This window comes from Microcaecilia unicolor, chromosome 12 (assembly GCF_901765095.1).
Source record: "Microcaecilia unicolor chromosome 12, aMicUni1.1, whole genome shotgun sequence".
In the NCBI taxonomy this organism is placed as follows: domain Eukaryota; kingdom Metazoa; phylum Chordata; class Amphibia; order Gymnophiona; family Siphonopidae; genus Microcaecilia; species Microcaecilia unicolor.
Window position 1 is genome coordinate 76,826,391 of NC_044042.1, and position 19,773 is coordinate 76,846,163.

Below are 19,773 nucleotides of genomic sequence, written 5' to 3' on the forward strand. Positions count from 1 at the left end.
ATAGGACAGCCTATTAAATGTAGTTTCCTACCCAAAACAAGATTTTCTATAACCTCCAAACCACACATCCTTCAAGGAAAAATCAGTTGCAGTCAACAAGGGAGAAAAATCCCCTTCAACTAAACCTATCATCACCACTCTTGGCATTGGGACTGTTGAATGGGCAACATTCTAAGCAACATTCAGATCACTTTGGCTGGATGTGCAATTAACAGCCTCACCAGGCAGAATATCTGTGGGAAAGCAAATCAAAGGCAATGAAGGTTGTGTGTGAGGGACCTATCCCCTGATCTGAATAAGACCTCATTCTGAGACCCAGAAATTGAATTCTGAGTCTGAACAGCTACAGGAAATCACGTCTATTCATGGGCCCTGACAGCGCTGGGGTATAAAGTCAGGACCTCAGTCTTGCCTTTGCTCTTATCAATTACAATAATTTTTTTTTTTAAAAACCCTAAAAAGTATAAACAAAACACAATAAACTGAGAAAGTCAGAGGGAGAAGACCCAGCAGCTCCTTTTGCGTTCCTCTGTATTCTGAAGGGGCGAGTCTAGCCCCTTTCTTCGCACCCCTTCAGCTGCATACTCATCACCACATGCAGCAGGCTTCCTGGCTCTGCCCGATAACGTCAGATGCCAGCAGAGATGGAAAGTACTGGGGGTAGAAGCTCACAGGAATCAGTTCTTCTGGGGTCCAAAAGGCTTCACTAAGGGGGTTATATATATATATGCTAAAAAGAATGAATGACAATACAGAATCCTGTGGCCCCCTTAAACTTCACCAGAGATACCCTGGAACTAATCTTTCCAATAACCTCTTGCTGAAATCAATCTTCCAAAAACTAACAAAACCAGGTCAACAGCTAAACTCCAATTCCAGCAGCTTGGAGTCTTTCTAGCAGAAAGTAATGGTCCAACATATCAAATGCTGCTCAAAAGTCCAGTAGGAGAAAAATAGCCTTCCCACAAATCATTACCAAATGCAGTTCATTTGGGTTTCCACAAGGCCTTTAAATTCTACTTCTTCTGCTCTGCCTTTGAGTAAATCTAATGTCGGGAAACAGACTGTTTTGTTTTTGTATAGCAATATTATTTGCTGTTTTATTGTATTTACTTTTATTATTTATTTATGCTTATCTTCTTTCACTGGCTGCCTGTAGATAAGCAAGTACAATTGAAACTGTCAGTGCTGGCATTTAAGGTACTGCATTTAAATCTGCCAGCCTATCTTGTAAATAAACTACAGTGGTATTGTCTGATTAGGACATTAAGATTGCGCCAGGGGAATCTGTTGATGATACTCAAATTTGATTCAAAAAATTCCACTAGAAAAAAAATGGGTCTTTTTCAGTAGCAGTGCCAATCTAATAGCAAAAGGTTATATAGAAATGAGTTCTATCTTCTACATGGTGATCATAAGCACCACCTCACTGAGGTGAAGCCTAACAGAGTTAAATCTTCAAACTCTAGCCTAGCTTCATGACAAACGCACAATTATTCTTAATATGTTAAATGACACAATTATCTGACTGTGTCAAATTTTTGATGTTCTTCTTGAATATAAGCCACACTGAACACGAGCTTGTTCGGGATAATGTGGGATACAAATGTCATAAATAAGTAATAACTAAATAAAATAAACCAGACTTCAAAGGCAGTAAAAGGTATTCAAGTAGTTATTCTGTGAGAGAACAGAACAGATCTAGGGTCTCTTTATCACATAAGAAGGCAAAGGTCCTCCATTGAAAGCCATAAGACCTCCTAGTGGCATCCTGTCTTTGACAACAGAAGCATTTGAGACACATCCTCAAGCAAATTTCTGGGTGGAGACGCTGCATTTTGTTTCATAATGTATATACCGCCTCCTTTGTTTATATCAAATATCCAAGACAATTAGCAATATAATCAAAATGGTGAATTCACAAACTGAATTGATTTTCTGATAGATAACTCCCAAAGGTACAGGATCCAAATATATGTTGGTCAGATGAAGGCTATTAGAATCTTAATCCCCCATCTCTGGCAAAGTCTTTGCCACCATTGGAATTGAAGAATACGAATACCTAAGCCCGTTCGCAAATCTAGGAAGATTTATTTATTTATAGTACATTTCTACCCCACATTTTCCCACACACGCAGGCACAATGTGGCTAACATAGAAGAAGTAAAAATGACAATAAGAGAAAATGGTAAAAGACAAGAAAAGGGCAGAAAGGGGAAAGGGGCATAACAGATACAGGAGTGAGGAGGTGGCACTATTGATCGAGAAGAGTGTGGGGGGAATAAACCAGTCCAAATAGGTGGGTTTTCAGCAGCCTCTTGAACAGGTGGTGATCATTTTGCAGTTTTAAGCATTTCGGCAAAACATTCCAATTCTTGGCACAGGAGTATTGGAAGGACGAAGTGAAGATCTTCTTGTACTTGACGCCTCTGCAATTTGGGAAGTGCAGATTGAGATACGACCTCGAGGTGGCAACCCTTGCTGGGAGGTAGGTCAATAAGGCGAAGCATATATTCCGGAGCCTGTCCGTATATGATTTTATGGGTTAGGGAGCAAATTTTGAAAGAGCTACGTTCCCTCACAGGCAACCAGTGGAGAAGGAAATGCAGAGGTTGAGCTAGTTTGTCTCAAGCCCCACCTCAAACAGAACTGCAGAACATTCCAATTCAGAGGAGAAAATCTAGATCCACTATGGATATTCCTCACTTCTGATATATCTAGTTTGCTACTTCGTCACTCATGTAGTTCTACCTAACTTAGTCTGTCCTCAAAGATGATGTCCTTTCTACCAGATACAGGACTTATTCCCTGACAACTGACCCAGATCCACATTCTGACTGCCCCTCAACTGAGGAAATACAATTCTGTACCCCTCTGCTTTTCATATAGAACATGGATGCACAAAGTTCAGTCCTTGAAGGCTGCAAACAGCCTACAATCCTTAATGAGTATTGTCATATCCAGCACTGCTTTTACCCTGAATGAACCAGAGATGAAGCATCATCTGGCAGGTATGATATTGTAGATCCTCTGGATAGTACACACAACACTAAGCAATGAATATGCCGAAAGCTATAATCCACTGGAGTAAATTCCTGGGCTTTTCAGCTCTTTCACAGAGAAGCTTTGCAAATGTCACAAATCAGAAGTAATACGACGCACAAAAGAAAAAAAAAACCCAGTCACATTTATCAAAGGTTCAGCCCAAAGTGATTCAGGTCTAGTTCGTGGCTGAGCTCAATAAGCAATCTTTAACTCTTAGTTACATTGCTAATCGAGTTCCAAATGCAAGCAAAAGAAAAAATATATACCTCCAATGGGCAGTCCTCTTTTAAACCTTCAATAAAGTTCCCCTAAAGAATGAGTGGCAGGCAGTCAGCACCCTTCTATGTTTAAATTTAAAAAAAAAAAAGAATAATGTTTTACCTTTTCTACAGATCCTGGACTTTCTGGCCCATATAGTAAAGGTCCTCAGACAGCAAGTAAGGTATGCAGCAGAGAAAGTGAAGTTACTCACCTGTAGCAGATGTCCTCTGAGGACAGCAGGACAGGTAATCTCACATATGGGTGACATCATCCGACACTACTTAGCATTCTGTATCTTTAAGAAGGTTTTGGCAGCACCATACCATGCATGCGAGTGCCTGCCCTGCCCTCCCCTCCCCCAAGTCAGCATGCAGGGTCAGACGTACAATGTCAAAGCTAACAGAATACAACTCCCAGGGGATAGGAGAGGGGATGTGAGAACACTAGTCCTGCTGTACTCTCAGAACACCTGCTACTAGGCTCATCAAGAACAACAACCCAAGGACAATCGGGACTTGCAATGGCAAGGCCAATCAGAAACCAATCAACCTGAACTTATATACACTCTTGTTGTAAGGTGCAGTCTGGAACAGAATAAAAATGTGCCTAGGAGGATGGAGTCAGATTCTAAACACCAAATAAATTCTGCAGAACTGTATGACTGAACCGACTGTCATGCTGGGTATTCTGCTCCAGGCAGTAATGACATATGAATGTTGGGACTGACGACCACATTACAGCTTTGCAAATCATGGGTGTGGTTTGACTGTTTCATTTGGGAGGAGGGGAGGCATAGGGTGTGTCTATATACATCTCATACATGTTTTTAATAACCATAATAGTTTACAGCTATAGTTTATTTGGGTTTGTTATACCGCCATTAACTAACTTGCAGATCACAGCGATGTAAAATTCTAAAAACAAGAGAAAAGAACAAATGAAATACAATAATTAACAGGACAGAATCAATGAACCCAGTCACTCAAGAAGCAAACATACAATAAAAATACACACATATGCACCAGACTAAAAGGCTGAATATAAAAGCAAGCATATTAAAACAATGAAGTCTCTATGGGGTGTGGGACAGGTTCTTGGGAGTTGGGAAGGGTTTGTTTTTGCTTGCTTTTCATTTTGTTGTTGTCATCTCACTTAAATACAGAAAGACGGGAATATTACTGATGTATAAGATGAAGCCACTTTTGATGGGCTCCTCAGCTGGAATGAATCTGTATATCATGTAGTTTTCCACTGTTAATGTTTGCTACTGTATGTCCTGTGGATTCATTCAATAAAGCTTCCTGTTAAAAATTAAAAAAAAAATGAAATCTGGAGGTGGGAGGGGGGTTGTTTTTTTTTTTTTTTTTTTTTTTTTTAACTGAAATGAGCCAGCACCATGGGAAATTTCTCTCATTTTGCCCCCTCACATTCACATAAATTAGCAAGGGTAGAGTGCATTTCCCCTCTCCCCCTTCCCTAGGCCTGACACCAGCATCCTCCCTTTTTCTCCTCCAAATCCCAGCTCTTTCTCCCTCCTTAGCAGCAACTCACCATAACACGTTACGTGGCTAGAAAATAAAAAATCCCCCCCCCCCCAAAGCAGACAGCACTTTTTTTCCTAGGGCTATCCACGGGCAGCAATTTTTCACCCCCCCCCCCCCCCCCCCCATAGGCAGCACTTTTTTTCTAGCCGTCCTCCCCCAGAGGGAGCACTTACCCCCTCCTGACATAACTTTTTTCGTCAAGGCCCCTTCCACTGACAGAACTTACCCCTAGGGGTAGCTCATGGCAGTCTGCTGCATGCAGTGAGATATGAGGTGGCACCCCCCCCACCCAAGATAACCAAAAGAAAGGGCCCCCTGAAACTCTGATCAGGAAGGAGGGCAAGGAGGTTCCCTCAGTCTAAACCATTAATCAGGCAGTTGCCCCAGGAAAAAAGAATGCAATTTATATTCCCAAAATATACAAAACAAAACAATAAAAATCTGACAGCATTGGTTATACTAAACAATTATTTTAGTTAAATTATGTTAACTGGAACTCTAATTAAAAAAAATACATACTGACCCATGAGTCTGCATTGTCACAGTGTTAAATGCAAGCGTATATTCTGTATCCACAGGAGCTTTCCTCATGCAACAAAGTGTGCAGAGCTGAACTAGTGCATTTCCCCATAGAAGTCACAATGCAAAATAAAATCTGATTCTGGTTTAATCTCAGTATCAGCAACATAACTCCTCCCCAGCAGACATATTGGGCCCAATATTCAGCAGGCGAAAGTCAGTGTTTTGTTGACTGCTGCTGGCTTTATTCCCCAGACAATGTCAGGCCATATCCATGAACGGGCCATATCCATGAACCAGAACTGAGTATCCAGGCATACACAGCCAGATAAAACATAGCTTGTGTGATATTTAGCACTTAACCAGCTAGGATGAATCACATTAAGACAGTACCATGTTTTATGCAGTTTTCCGAGCCGATTAAGTGCTTTATCCCCCCTTGCAAACTAGGTGCATATCAGAACTATAACACATCCTTCGTGGAAGTCACCATTCCAAAAATATTCTGATTTTTATGTCATTTGAGCAACACAAACATAAATCTATTACTAAACACATTCTCAAATAATACAAAAACCTGAAAAAACCCTAATATACATGTAGCACACATATCATACAACAGGAGCACTAATCCCATGAGTCAAACAGCAAGAACCAAACCTATGAATAGGCAGCACTACAAATATCACACTGGGCCCTCAAACACCAATGCATATACTACTTATAAAACAGAAATGGGAGCGCTTCCTTTGCTTCTCTGCAAGCAATTTACCCCAAGCATCCTCAAGATCCCCAGCAACTTTTAAAGTGGAAAGTATAGAATGCAGAGAACCTAGCTTCCTTTTCATCTCCATGATTAGGAGTGAGGAGAAGAAAAGGAACCCAATCTTTCCATTGTAAAAGCTGCCTGGGGATCCAGAGGACACTCGAGTAAACTGCTTGCAGAGAAGAAAAAGGAAACAGATCTAGAGGATCAGGCTTTTATCCATTTCCTAAATGAGACTGCTATAGAGCTCTACATAGAAGCTACATGCAAACAGAATATTACATCTAAGTCGCACATAAAACACAGACAGACCCTTATCAAATGCAGAATAAGGGATCACAAATTAAAGATAGAAACATGAAGAAAAAATTGAACTGAGAACTCTAAGTAGTCAAAATCATATACTGCAACAATGGAGAAACAAAAACAAAAATATATGTTATCTTATAAAAAGAAATCCATGATGCACATTTCCCAAAGCTAGCATTCCAGTTAATAAAACACTTCTTCCTACCTTTGTTCAATGTGCATTTTAATGTTCCAAGCACGTTGGCCCAGGTTTCTCTTTTCTGCTTTCCACTTTCCTTTCTTTTCTTTCTTTCACCCTCTTTCTTACCCTACCACAAGCTTTAAACCCTGCCTCCTATCCCCTCCATCTCTATAGGGAAGTGTCTTCCTGTCTCTTCTCCCTTCCCCTCCACTCTCTGTAGTCCAGAATCTCCCTGTGCTCTCTCTCCACCCCCCCCCCCCCAAACTGCAACCAAAATAAGTGGCCACCTTGACATAAAGGAGTGTGGCTCACAACAATTAAGAAGAGTCCCAACCATCATCTTCTCTGTTTCCATCCCCCCCCCCCCCCCCCCCCCCAAGTCCTTTTCACCATTCTCTGTTCTCCTCCCCAGCACCTTGTACCATCCATCACCAACATCAGTAAGCTGGTAGAGTAACTGAGGGCAGGCATCAAACCCACAAATGAACATTAGGCTTTTCTACTTCATTTTTTTTTGTTGCAACATGGACTACACAGCAGTGGAAGGTAGTGCAGCAATTCAGAACAAACAACCACATAGCTACAGACATGCAAAGACCCAGTGTAGGCAGTCGGCACTGATACAATGCAGTCCCATGGAGGCGAAGAAAGGCACCACTAGTAAAAATAAGTCACAGACGTGACAAGGTTGGGGCTAAGTTTACCTATAGGCAACATTGGTGACTAGACCCCCTTTATGAAGGGACCTAGAGCACCTGCCCATTGCTAAAACTGTCCCTACTCATATTGCAGATACCTTCTTTGTGGGTAATCTAGAAGGATTTCCAGTAGATCAAATCTGCACCTGTTCTATATTATATGGAAAACTCAGCTGTGCAAAGCTACACTGATCCAACAGTTTACAAAAAATCTCAGTCTTTCCACAATAAGGAAGTTTTCCAAAATGGACATTGTCTATGTCTTCATGAATCCAATCAAAAACCCATCTCAGTTTTTGTTTAGGAAACTGACTGTAGCTTGAAAGCTCTGTGCTATCTGGGAGAAGAGCATGGTCTTTATGTCCATGTTTCTCCATTTTTATACCTCCAATATAAGAAAACAGCGAGTAAAAATTGACTGCAGAGCACATTTGAAGCATGATGCACTAATATTTTATTTTATTTACTGCTGCCTTGACTATCTCCAAAGAAATGTTCTCCAATCACGACACACCAACATACTTATTTTACAAGTCTGACCTAAGGCCTAAGAGCTGCAGTCACTAAAGTCTATGGACACCAACATCTATGACAGAAACTCAATGTTCTCTCAAAATCTTTGGGGACCTGACAAGTCTCCCGCATTCAGCGGAAGACTCCCACTTTGGCAGGTCATCTCCTGTACTCCCACCAAACCCAAAACTTCTCCCATTGAGACACTCCGTCATCACCGCACCACCACTGCTGCCTCTCCTGATGAGCAGTAGCGGCAGCAAAACAGAAAGCAAGTGCAGAATTGCAGCCTTCAGGCATGTATTGTCGGCTCTGTCGGTCCACTGCCCCCTCTGACAACAAACTTCCTGTTCTCGGCCAGAGGACTGGCAGAGCCAATAGCGTGTACCTGAAGACTGCAGCCCCATGCTTGCTGTTTGCTGTTTTGCCAGGACCTCTGCTGCTCATCGGGAGAAGCAGCAGGGGGTGTGGAGAGAGGCAGGAGATGCTGAATGGAGAGAGGGGATGCTGGATGAGAGAGAGAGAGAGAGAGAGAGAGAGAGAGAGAGATGGTGATGAGTGGAAAGAACATGCTGGATAGAAAGGGGCTGGAGATAGAGAAGGGGCTGGGGAGAAGGATGGGGAGAAAGGGGAGAGACCATGGATAGAAGAAGGGAGAGAGAAAGAGGGAAGACGCTGGATGGAAGAAGGGAGAGAAAGAGGGAAGACGCTGGATGGAAGAAGGGAGAGAAAGAGGGAAGACGCTGGATGGAAGAAGGGAGAGAAAGAGGGAAGACGCTGGATGGAAGAAGGGAGAGAAAGAGGGAAGACACTGGATGGAAGAAGGGCAAACGGTTCCCCCTTTTCGGGGCACAGCAAAATAAATGGAATACCACCTCACACATGCTTTAAGAGGCGGAACTGGTACTACTGCCCCCAGATCCAACAGGGTTTGCAGAGTGGCCTCGACCGCTGCCCTTTTGGAGGCGGTAGCACAGAGGGACTACAAAAATCCATCGACTGTGGGTGAAGTGAACTCTAGCTTGTAACCTTCTCTGATAATATCCAGAACCCATTGGTCTGAGGTGATTGTGGTCCACTCTTCATAGAAGAGAGTCAAACAACCCCAAATCCTAAGCACCAAAGAGTGGACCGGTGCCCCATCATTAGGAAGAGTGGCCTGCAACTCCTGGGTATGTCGAAGCAGCCGTGGGTCATTGTCGTGTCCCTCACCTTCGCAGCACCGCTCCCGCGGAGGCCGCTCTCCGGGGCGGTGGCGCGGGGCCTCTCACTTCGCACCACAGGGCAGCTGGTCCTGCCTCTGCTCCCGATCACTGGCCATTCCCCTGCACCGACGAGGTCAGGGAAGATGGCGCCGGCATTCTCTAGCGGGCTTCACTTCTGGGTGCAGTGCCCGGGAACCTGTGCCATGCCTTGCGGTTCCTGGGTTGGCTGGATGCAGCAGGACTCCACCTCCGCCCGCGAGCCTATCCCTAAGACACTACTCCGATGACGTTATCCTTGGGTTCCCGTGTCTCCTTGCCTCTACCAGCTGATGCTCAGTTCCTTGATGGGGAGGGCTACTTAAGGGGCAGCGTTCCTCGTTATCCTTGCTTCAGCTTCTACTTGTAGAGGGGATAGCTTCCGTGTCTTGTATCCTGATTTCGCTCTGACCTAACCTGACTTCTGCTGGAATCCTGACGACTCTCTGCCCACTGCCTGCCCTGACTTCTGCTGGAACCCTGATTACTCTCTGCTCGCTGCCTGCCCTGACTTCTGCTGGTATCCTGACTACTCTCTGCTCGCTGCCTGCCCTGACCTCTGCTGGTATCGGGACTATTCTCTGCTCGTTGCCAGTCCTAACTTGTGCTGGTCTCCTGACACAGCTCTGCATACTGCCTGCCCAGTCCTCCGAGCCTCCGCGCCACCTGCAGTCCACAGTCTGCCAACCCTGTGGTTCCGGAAGTCCTGTTGGCCACCAGCACCTGGGGGCTCAACTCCCAGGGAATGGTGGTCGCCGCAGGTGAAGACTAGGGGTTGTTCGGCTGTCCTACGGAGGGACAGTCTCTACTTTGGACCTCAGCACTCCACCTTGACCCAAGGGCTCACAAGATCTGACAGTCATTTATCCCATTGAAAGGAAGAATGCTGCTGAAACCATGGGTGGTGAAAATTCATGGCAGGGCAACCTGGACAGTAATGGCACACTTCTCTCAGACAAGGTTGCACAGGCCCGGCTCTTGGTGCTGATCTAGGTTTGTCTTCCGGAAGATGTTGACTCTTGAGTTCACCCAAATCCTTCACAATCTTTTCTAAATCTTCACCAATGAGGAGCTTGCCCCGAAAGGGCAGCCGAGTGAGCCACTGCTTGGACACCAAATCCACTGCCCAGTAGTGCAGCCACAACAACTGATGAGAAGAAACAGCCAACGCCATCTGTTTGGCTGAAGTCCAGACCAGGTCATAAAGGGAGTCAGCTAGATAAGCCAAACTTAACTTCACTTCATGTGGGGTGCAACGGACCCCAATTCGGCAATGGCATCAGGGTCCTGCTCCAGAATCTGCTGAAGCCAATTAAGGCATGCCCTGGCCACATACAAACTACAAATTGAGGCCCGAAGAGCCAGCACGGATACCTCAAAGGTACACTTGAGGGAAGCCTCAAGGAGTCGGTACTGCATATCATTGAGCGCTACTCTCCCTTCCACTGGAAGGGTAGTCTTCTTGGTAACTGCAGTTACTAAAGCGTCAACAGTAGGATGGGCAAACTTGTCCTCCTGGTCTGCGACCAGCGGATAAAGGCGGGCCATCGCTTTGGACACCTTCAGGTTCCCCTTAGGATCCGACCACTAAGCTGAATGGATGACCTCGTGTACAGGGAACGCATTAGCAGGTTTCCATGTGTTGGCCATCAGGATTGACTGAGGCATCTGCCTGCACTTCAGGGACAGCAATATTTAAGGCCAATAAAGCGCTAGAAATAAGGGATGGTAGCGCGCCCCTATGAAACTTGCGCACCGCAGTAGGGTCATCAGGCTCCTCGAACTAATTCACCCTCCTTCAAATCATCTACCCAAGAGAGGTGAAGAGAGGCGGAGAGCCCCCCCCTTGGCAGCGCGGCAAAAGAAGGTGCAGGGGTACGGGAGCCAAAAGACACTACCACTGAGAAGGAAGTGACTCGCTGCCTCCAGAGATGGGACACCAGCAGTCCCCAAATCCTCAGCAGCACTGCCTGAGGGCATGGAAAAAGCCTGAAGCTGGGACTGAGGAGAGGCCCTCGTTAATTGATGCAACAAAAGCACACTCATGGGAAACCCCCCTCCCCAGAGTTCCCAACCCGAGGAGGTACCCGGAGCAACTACCAAAGAAGATGAGGAAAGCCCTGCAGAAATCTCGGTCAAATCCACTGAAACGTGTAAAGTCTCAGAAACCACCATTAGCTAACTGGTGGGAACCGTGTCGGAAGCAACAGCGCGCTCGCCCGTAACTTCAGCGCGGGAAACTGCCACCCCCGCATCAGAAATATCACCACCCGGCAATGACTCCAAGCAGTCCGCCAAGCACAATCCTGCTGTGGATCTTTTCTTCCCACAGCAGGAACACCGCTTGGCTGTCTCTGCCTTCATAGCCCCAACGCGTACACTGTGGGAAGGGAGGAAACCAAATATAAACAAGGAACTCAACAATACCACACGGTCTGGGCAGAGAGAGAGACAGAAGCCCCCCCAGAAACAAACGGGCGCACAGGCTAACCAAGCACTCCGCCAAAGTTAAAAATAAAAAGTCACAGCAATAAAGTCTGTGCATTCTGTTCCTGCTCCTTCGTTTAGTTTTTTGCTTTTTGTGGGGGGGGGGGGGGGGGGGGGGGGGGTTGGCTGCACATCTACTCTTTTTTTTTTTTAATGGTGAGGAAGGTTACAGCTAGAAGCAAACACTGGGAGGCAAGGGAACATGGGGCGAAGCAGGGACCCAGAACCAGATATGCCTCTAAAAATGGCACCAAGCGGCCAGTCAACCCCAGACTCAACTGGCCAAAATAGGCCCAGGAGTAGCCCCACTACAAAGAATCCAGGAGCAGATGAGAAGTTGTCCACCACCTGCTGGAGATAGAGATATACTGGCTGATGGAGGGGCTGGTTGTCCAGGATCACTCACTTCAGTTTGTAATCTCTATCTCCATCTGCTGGTAGACGGACACAACCTACCAGTTACTGGATTCATCTGCTGCCTGCTAAAGAATGTCTTTATATAAAAAAAAATCACTGAACTTGTTAAATATTAAAAATAGATAAATTAAAAAATAGTAATTTAAAATTCTCCATAGCCCTCACACTTTCACACTCTTCCTAGGTGCAGAAAACAATCTATTATGTACCATAAATCATTCAACACTTTTCCTACTGAAAGCCAAGTAAACATTCTTTAATATATTCTACTCTAGCAATGGTCTATATGTCAATTCTTTGCATAGCATTACCAAAAATTGAAATCAAATCATGTAGGACCTATGTAGCTTGAGGTTATGTTTTAATGCTTTTATTACAAATCTGTAATGATCCTGTATAATCTCTTTCCTGCATAAAATTATGATTTCCAGCCATGAAATGCACAGGATCTCATTACCAAGAGAAAGATTGATTTAATAACCTGACAGCAAACTTGCTGCAGTATGAACAGACATAAAATACAATTCCTCAAGCAAACATACTGTAGCCCTTCAGCCATCAACAAAAACCTCAGAAGATAACATGTGTTATAAATGCTTCATATCAAATCCATGACTTCAGTTAGCTTCTATAATCAGCAGAACAGTTTGAAGCCTGTTTTTCCTCTAACATTTTCACAAACCTTAAAATACATATACACTACATGGGATTTCTTTCCTATTTTGAAACATTTCTCAGAAATACTCCAACAGTACCATCCTATTTCTTTAGCAGTGGCGTACCAAGGGGGGTGCCGTGGCGTGCGCCCGTCGGCTGCAAGTTCGAATCGCTACGCTAAACTCTCTCGTTTGCTGCAGCTCCCTCCCTCTGCCCCGGAACAGGTTACTTCCTGTTCCGGGGCAGAGGGAGGGAGCTGCAGCGAACAAGAGAATTTAGCGTAGCGATTCGAACTCGCAGCTGACAGGCACATGCCGCGGCACCCCCCCTAGCGGCGTGCACCCGGGGGGGGTGTCATTTTGCCGGGGGAGGGGCGCATTTGCGAGGCTAGGAACGACACGGTTCTTTAGCACACATGTTGTGATTTTTATTCAGCATTCACTCTCTCTTATTTTTAAGAGAAGCGTCTCTGGTGTGCAAGTTTCACTCAATTGTTATAGATCTGCAGTTCTTTCCTGTACCTCTCATTTTCATGGAGGGCATTGTGTCAAACTGTATTAGGGCTTTTTCACTGCAGTCATTTATATTCAAAAGCCTGCAGGAACAGCCGATATCATCCTCATTTAAACTGACATACAGCACTAGAGCAACTCCACTGTCCAGAAAAAAAATTTTGACTGACTAAAAGCACACTGACTCAAGCTGGTAGAGGATACGGGATAAAAATATTTTTTCCTCACTTACCAGTGGAACGGCTTTTGCGGTTTGATTTCCCACCTGTAAGAAGCATCTTCAGACTGTTTCGAAACATGACTACTCTGTTCTGCTTGGTCTAACCCAAACTCTGTGCAAAACAAAAACAAAACAGGCTACAATCATCATCATATCACTGTTTAAATAAGGTTACAAACTGGATAAATAATGCCTACAACAAGATTATCTTGGGGGGGGGGGGGGGGAGGTGACCAACCACACAATGAAAGGATTACTCAAGTGAAATAGCAGAATACACACTACCAAAGCCCTTCAAAAAATTCTAGCCATAAAACAGAATTTATTTTTTTGTTACATTTGTACCCCTTGCTTTCCCACTCATGGCAGGCTCAATGCGGCTTACATGGGGCAATGGAGGGTTAAGTGACTTGCCCTGAGTCACAAGGAGCTGCCTGTTCCTGAAGTGGGAATTGAACTCAATTTCTCAGTTCCCCAGGACCAAAGTCTGCCACCCTAACCACTAGGCCACTCCTCCACTCCAATTTGAAAAATGCTTCTCCACTGCATATCGCTTTATCTTTGAAACGTATTTTCAGAATGCTTTGTGTGTCTATTACTTGCTGGAATAGCCAGAATAAAAATGGGGAAGTGCAGGACTCTGGGTGTGAGAAGTATAGCAGAAAAGTTAAATATAACCACTCCAGATCACAGCTGAGGTTAGCAATTTTATCATTATACTTACAACACCCCTTCTACAGGGGAAAATCCACTGCTTATTTCTGGGATAAGCAGCATAAAATGTATTGAACTTTTTCGGGATCTTGCCAAGTATTTGTGACCTAGATTGGCCACTGATGGAAATAGGATGCTGGGCTTGATGGACCTTTGGCAATACTTATGTAGGTGGGGATTTTACAGTGCTTTAATATCAGACAAACAAACACTGTGAGCCAGTTTGACAGATAGCAAATGAGTTTAATAGTCTAAAGGGGGGGTCATCTACTAACCATTATTATACATTAACTTCCACATGCCCCATAAGAATAAAATGGGCCCTGCAGCAGATAACAGCTGATGGCATTAGCAAGGACTAACCATTAGTCAGCAATGCCCCAGATGTTTTTATAATTCTGACTGGCACCATTTTCTTCAGTTTGAGTACTTGAAATTCTAGGAGTTATCATACACTGGAAGTTATCAAACCCTGCTCTTTTGTTCAAAATGTCTTGGGGTGCTTTTCATGTTCTTACTGATGATAATGTATCCTTGCTTCAGAATATGAATTCCACCATATACCTGTTTTCTACTGTGGTATTGAAAATAATAAGAGAGCCCCTTAAATTATTCTTAGGGACTTTGGTGCTGAAGTGTGCTTCTGCTAGAGACATATTTTAAAACTGTCCTAAGTCGCACTGGAACAGGAACAATTATAGATCCATTTCTAGCTTGATGGTACCTCAGCTTGGTTTTTTTTTTTTTTGGAGAATGGCCTTCTTGGTAATCTTAAACCAGATATTCAGCGCCAGCCTGTACCCAGATACTGGCAAGACCACCTGGGTATAAAGCAACTGCTAGCACTTACCCACACAACCTAGCGACATTTAGATCGGTACCTGGATAAGCACCTGGAAAAAGTTAGCAGCCTATTTGGTGTCCTAACTTTACCTGGATAGTTATCCAGACAGTGAACTATCTCCATCCCCAGACCACACGGTACTACCAGATAGTGCAGAAGCAGAATGTCCGGATTTTCCCCACTATAATACCACTGAAAATCTGAGTATGGACCCAGTGAGCAGGACTTATCAGGTAAGACCAGCTCTACTTGGCTATGTTCCACTGAGTAACAACCCCTAAGTTGTAAACATTCCATTTCAAGAAGATCTAGCTACCCAAGTGAATGTGGTATTCCCTTCAGGCTCACTTGTTGGGGCCATAGGTATAATTATCATTATTTGTTGTGCATAGATAGAGAGATACACAACCTCGAGCCTTTTCTGTGAATGCAGTGTTCTTTCTAGGACCTTTGAATGTGCATCTACCTAGCTGATTTTACCAACCACCCAGCTAACTTAACAAAAATATTATAATATGTGCAGCATGCCCCTAACCCAACCGGGCTACTTCTTCATGACGGTTAAAATGTCTAGGAAATGTGTCACTTCCATGGAATGCTTTAACCTCTCCCCTCTGCATTTTCCAACAAGACTTGGTGTCTTTTCATAAATGTCTTATGACACTTTTGTTCAGTATGATCTGTGAGCCAGAGATAGCAATATAGCAAATATTTTAATAACGTAATATAACATGTAGTTTTAAAGTACATGTGTATATAATAGTTTTAGATTGTTGTTTTTTTTTTATTATGTGATTACTTATGAAATGAAGTGGATAATGTTTACAGCACCAGGCTAACAACCAGGGGAGCCCCGGTTCAAATCTCACCTGCTGTTCCTTGGGATCTTGGGCAAGGTCAATTAACCCTCCATTATCTAAAGACTGTAAACCTTTCTGGCCATCAGGGAAACTACTAGTACACATGAATATAATTCACTTGAATCCACTACTGAAAAGGTTGTGAGCTAAATCCAAGTAAATAAATATTTGTGCAACAAATACCAGACAGGCTCTTCAGATCTGTACCAGAAAAAATGCAAAAAAACAAGCAGACCTCATATCCAGATTCCTATAAAAGCGTTCTCTTTATTAAAAACCTGACATGGGCCACTTTTCGCCCATCTCATTGGCAGCCCTTGATGGGCGAAATGTGGACCATGTCAGGTTTTTAATAAAGAGAACGCTTTTATAGGAATATTTAAAGAGAACATTTATATAAGAATCTGGATTTGTGGTCTGCTTGGGTTTTTTTTTTGTGAATATAAAGGCCGCAAAGGGTTACCACAAAGTGGAGCAATGTAGAACACTACAGAGGGTAGATGCTGGAAAAACAGAGTAGTGTAATCAACAGGCACTTCCAGAAGAAACCACATGAACGATGGTGTATAAAAACACTTATTACATAAAGTACTCTAAGGACTCGACACAGCACTGTGTTTTGGCTAATGTGCCTGCATCAGGAGTCTCAATATATTATAGATGTTAAAAAGCCTGATGAATCTGGGCATCAATAAGGCGAAAATAGTCTTTAAAAAACTCTTGTGAGAAAAACAATCCAAATTCTGTTAAATACTGGCAAAGCAGTGGAATTTTTCCTCATATACATGCAAATTTCATGGTTTTATGTTCTTTGCAATAATCTGTATATACATATTTACTTCAAAGTATTTATTTTATGTACGTTAATTTTACGCTAGGACCCCTAACACAGAACTTATTGAAACATGGTCATGTCAGGTCATCAATATGAGTGTGGCTCCACTAACATCCTTATCCCCTTGGCCATCTCTGCTTTTTGTAGTCTTAAATGCTATCAAAATGATTGCCATGATTTTTGTCTATATTTTTAACGTTGATTCCATATTCAACACAGCAAGAATTATCTCTCTGAGACCAATGCATAAATCTTAATGCAGGCAATACGCCAAAACAAGGACCATGAACAGACACTGCTTCCCCTCTTAAGGAATTTGGTTCATCATTGCTTCCTCCATTACACTTTGGGCTTATTACATCTTTGTGTGCGACCTCTTTGTCTGTGTTCTTGAACCCTTATGTTCTGCTAGACTTAGCTTTAGGTAGGATTTTGTTTTTGGGGTTTTTTTTTTAAATACCATTAAATTTAATGGTTGGTAAAGTATGGAAAAATTCAGACATAGTAACACCATTTCTCAATCAACATCTCAAAAAAAAAAACCCAAAAACAAAAAAAAAAAAAATAGAATCATCAATTTTTTGGTGTCTACATTCCTCTACCCTCCATCACTCCCCCCCCCCCCCCCCCCCCCCCCCCACAACACAAGGACAAATGTTTGTCACTAATCCTACCCAACCCCCCTTTCCCCAGTCTTTATAGTGATCTTGTTACCCCATTAACAACAAAATTCTTATCACCCTACAATCTAAACAATGTTCCCATACTATTTTCAAAAGTACAGTCTTTATTATAGTTGCTTCCCTCGCTACTCCTTTTATATTATCAGACATCCTCATTGCAATTTATATACACAGAGTAATTAAAAGCACATTGCAGTCTTGATATTAGTGATCCCAAGAAGGGTTCCTAAAGTATGTATGAATCAATTTATTGCTCTTGCCCTAGTTTGCAATAGACAAGTGCTTCATCTGCATTAGGTTTCTCCATAATGCCAATATAGTGTGTTCTAGTTGTATCTATTGCATTAATATACACTTTTAAATGTTCGGTAAAGTATTTGGGGAAAGATTATATAAGCTCTCAGGAAGAAAGTTGGACAGACATTCTGAGGAAAACAAGTCTTCTTACTTTTGGTGTAGTTACAGTGTGTACTTACTCCAGAGCTTATATAAAATCTGATCATGTTATGATCACTGTTAACAAGAGGCCCCAGCACCATTACCTCCTGCACCAGATCTGGACTAGGTCCAGAATTGTTCTTCCTCTTGTTGGCTCCTAAGCCAGCTGCTCCATAAAGCAGTCCTTGATTCTATCAAGGAATTTCACCTCTCTAGCATGCACTGATGTTACATTTATCCAGTCAATATCAGGGTAATTTTAATCACCCACTATTATTGTTTTTCCCAGTTTGTTAGCCTCCCTAATTTCTGATAACATTTCCACATCTGTCTTCATCCTGGCCAGGTGGACAGTAGTACACTCCTATCACTATCCTTTTCCCCTTTACACACGGAATTTCAATCCATAGGGATTCCAAGATGTATTTTGTGTCCTGTACAATTTTTAGTCTATTCAATTCAAGGCCCTCCTTAACATACAATGCTACCCCTCCAACATTCAATCAACCCTATGACAGTGTCCAACTGGTTATCCTCCTTCCACCAGGTCTCAGAAATGCCTATTATATCTATTTTTTTCATTTAGTACAATATATTCTAACTCTCCCATTTTATTTCTTAGGCTTCTGGCATTCGTATACAGACATTTCAGACTATATGTGTTGTTCCTATTTATATCTTGCTCCAAGTCACTGAAGCTGGGTGACCACCTGGATATCAGTGTCTCGTGGTCCCACGTGCACTCACATTCAGGTAGTAACTTAAATACATCTGCCAGGGACCCCAGAACCTGGAAGAACTCCCAAACTCAAGGAACTCTGCAAGTGAGCAGAGTCTGAATCTGTGCCATCAGTTTGTTGAATCTCCTTTGAGTCAAAAATACCTTACCCACCAGTATTTATGTATTTATTTATAGATTTAGTATGCTGAAAAACGTTCCAAAGTACTTCATTTGCTGAGTTGGAACCAACTTGGTCTTCACATAATTTATGATCAATCCTGGGGACTCCAAAACCAGAATCACCTACACCTCTGCAACAAATTTTATCCTGATTACTCAGTCATCCAGATATGAATGGAGAAGTTATATCTTACCTGATAAATTTCTTTCCTTTAGTCCTGTAAGACCAGGACAATCATACTTATGAGGTAAAAACACAATCTGATTCCACTTCTTGGATTAAACTTGATTCTGGAGTACCACAAGTCTCAGCCCTCTCTGCCATACTTTTCAATATATATGCCAATCTGCAAATTACTCACCTGCTTAGGTCTGTATTACAAATTATATGCTGATTATCTACAATTTTTCTTCCTTGTTGAAACTTCCATTAATTCCACTCTAAAACACCTAACTCAATGTATTAAATCTACCAAGAATTAGATGGCAGTAAATCGTTTCCAGCTAAATGTTAGGAAGACTAGAGTATTGTTCTTATCCCAGACCAGTTCAATGAATAGTCATAATAATATTTCTCTAGATGGTTGTTCAATTCCTCAAAGAAATTCAGTAAATGGGATTGTTATTAGATTCTTCATTATCTTTGAGGTCTCATCTAAATAGTATTATTACATTTATATTTTTTAAACTATGACTCGCAAAGATTACATGACCTTTTAACTCTGGAAAATTGTTGATGTTATTCGAAGTACAGTATGCTCCATTTAGATTATTCTAATGCCCTACTCATAGGATTAGCAAATTATACCTTTTCTACATTACAAGTTGCACAACCTTCTGCTGCATATTTAGTTATACACACTTCTAAATTCAAATATAAAACATCTTCTCTGCACTGGCTTCCTAACTTTTTAGAGGATTCAATTTAAGGTTTTGACATTAAGTTTCAAGACTTTAAGAAATAAAGTTCTTATTGCTATAGCTTCAACTCTTAATATTTAAAAATCTCTTTGATGTACCATCTTATCAACCAATCAGCCATCAATTTCATTCCAGAACCTTCCAAGCAGTAGATCACAATGGTGGAAAGCACTGCCCCCTCAAACTTTGCAAGGCAAAATCCTCATT

General features: G+C 42.7%; 1 protein-coding gene across 1 annotated transcript in view; it reads right to left on the minus strand.

Moving 5' to 3' along the window:
• Positions 1 to 19,773, minus strand: part of TANC2 (tetratricopeptide repeat, ankyrin repeat and coiled-coil containing 2) — a 931,529-nt gene that overhangs the window by 685,976 nt on the left and 225,780 nt on the right. The window contains exon 4 of the mRNA XM_030221414.1: positions 13,383 to 13,482. Within this exon, the coding sequence (XP_030077274.1) occupies positions 13,383 to 13,449 (67 nt within the window). The 5' untranslated portion in view covers positions 13,450 to 13,482. The remainder of the gene's footprint in view (positions 1 to 13,382; positions 13,483 to 19,773) is intronic.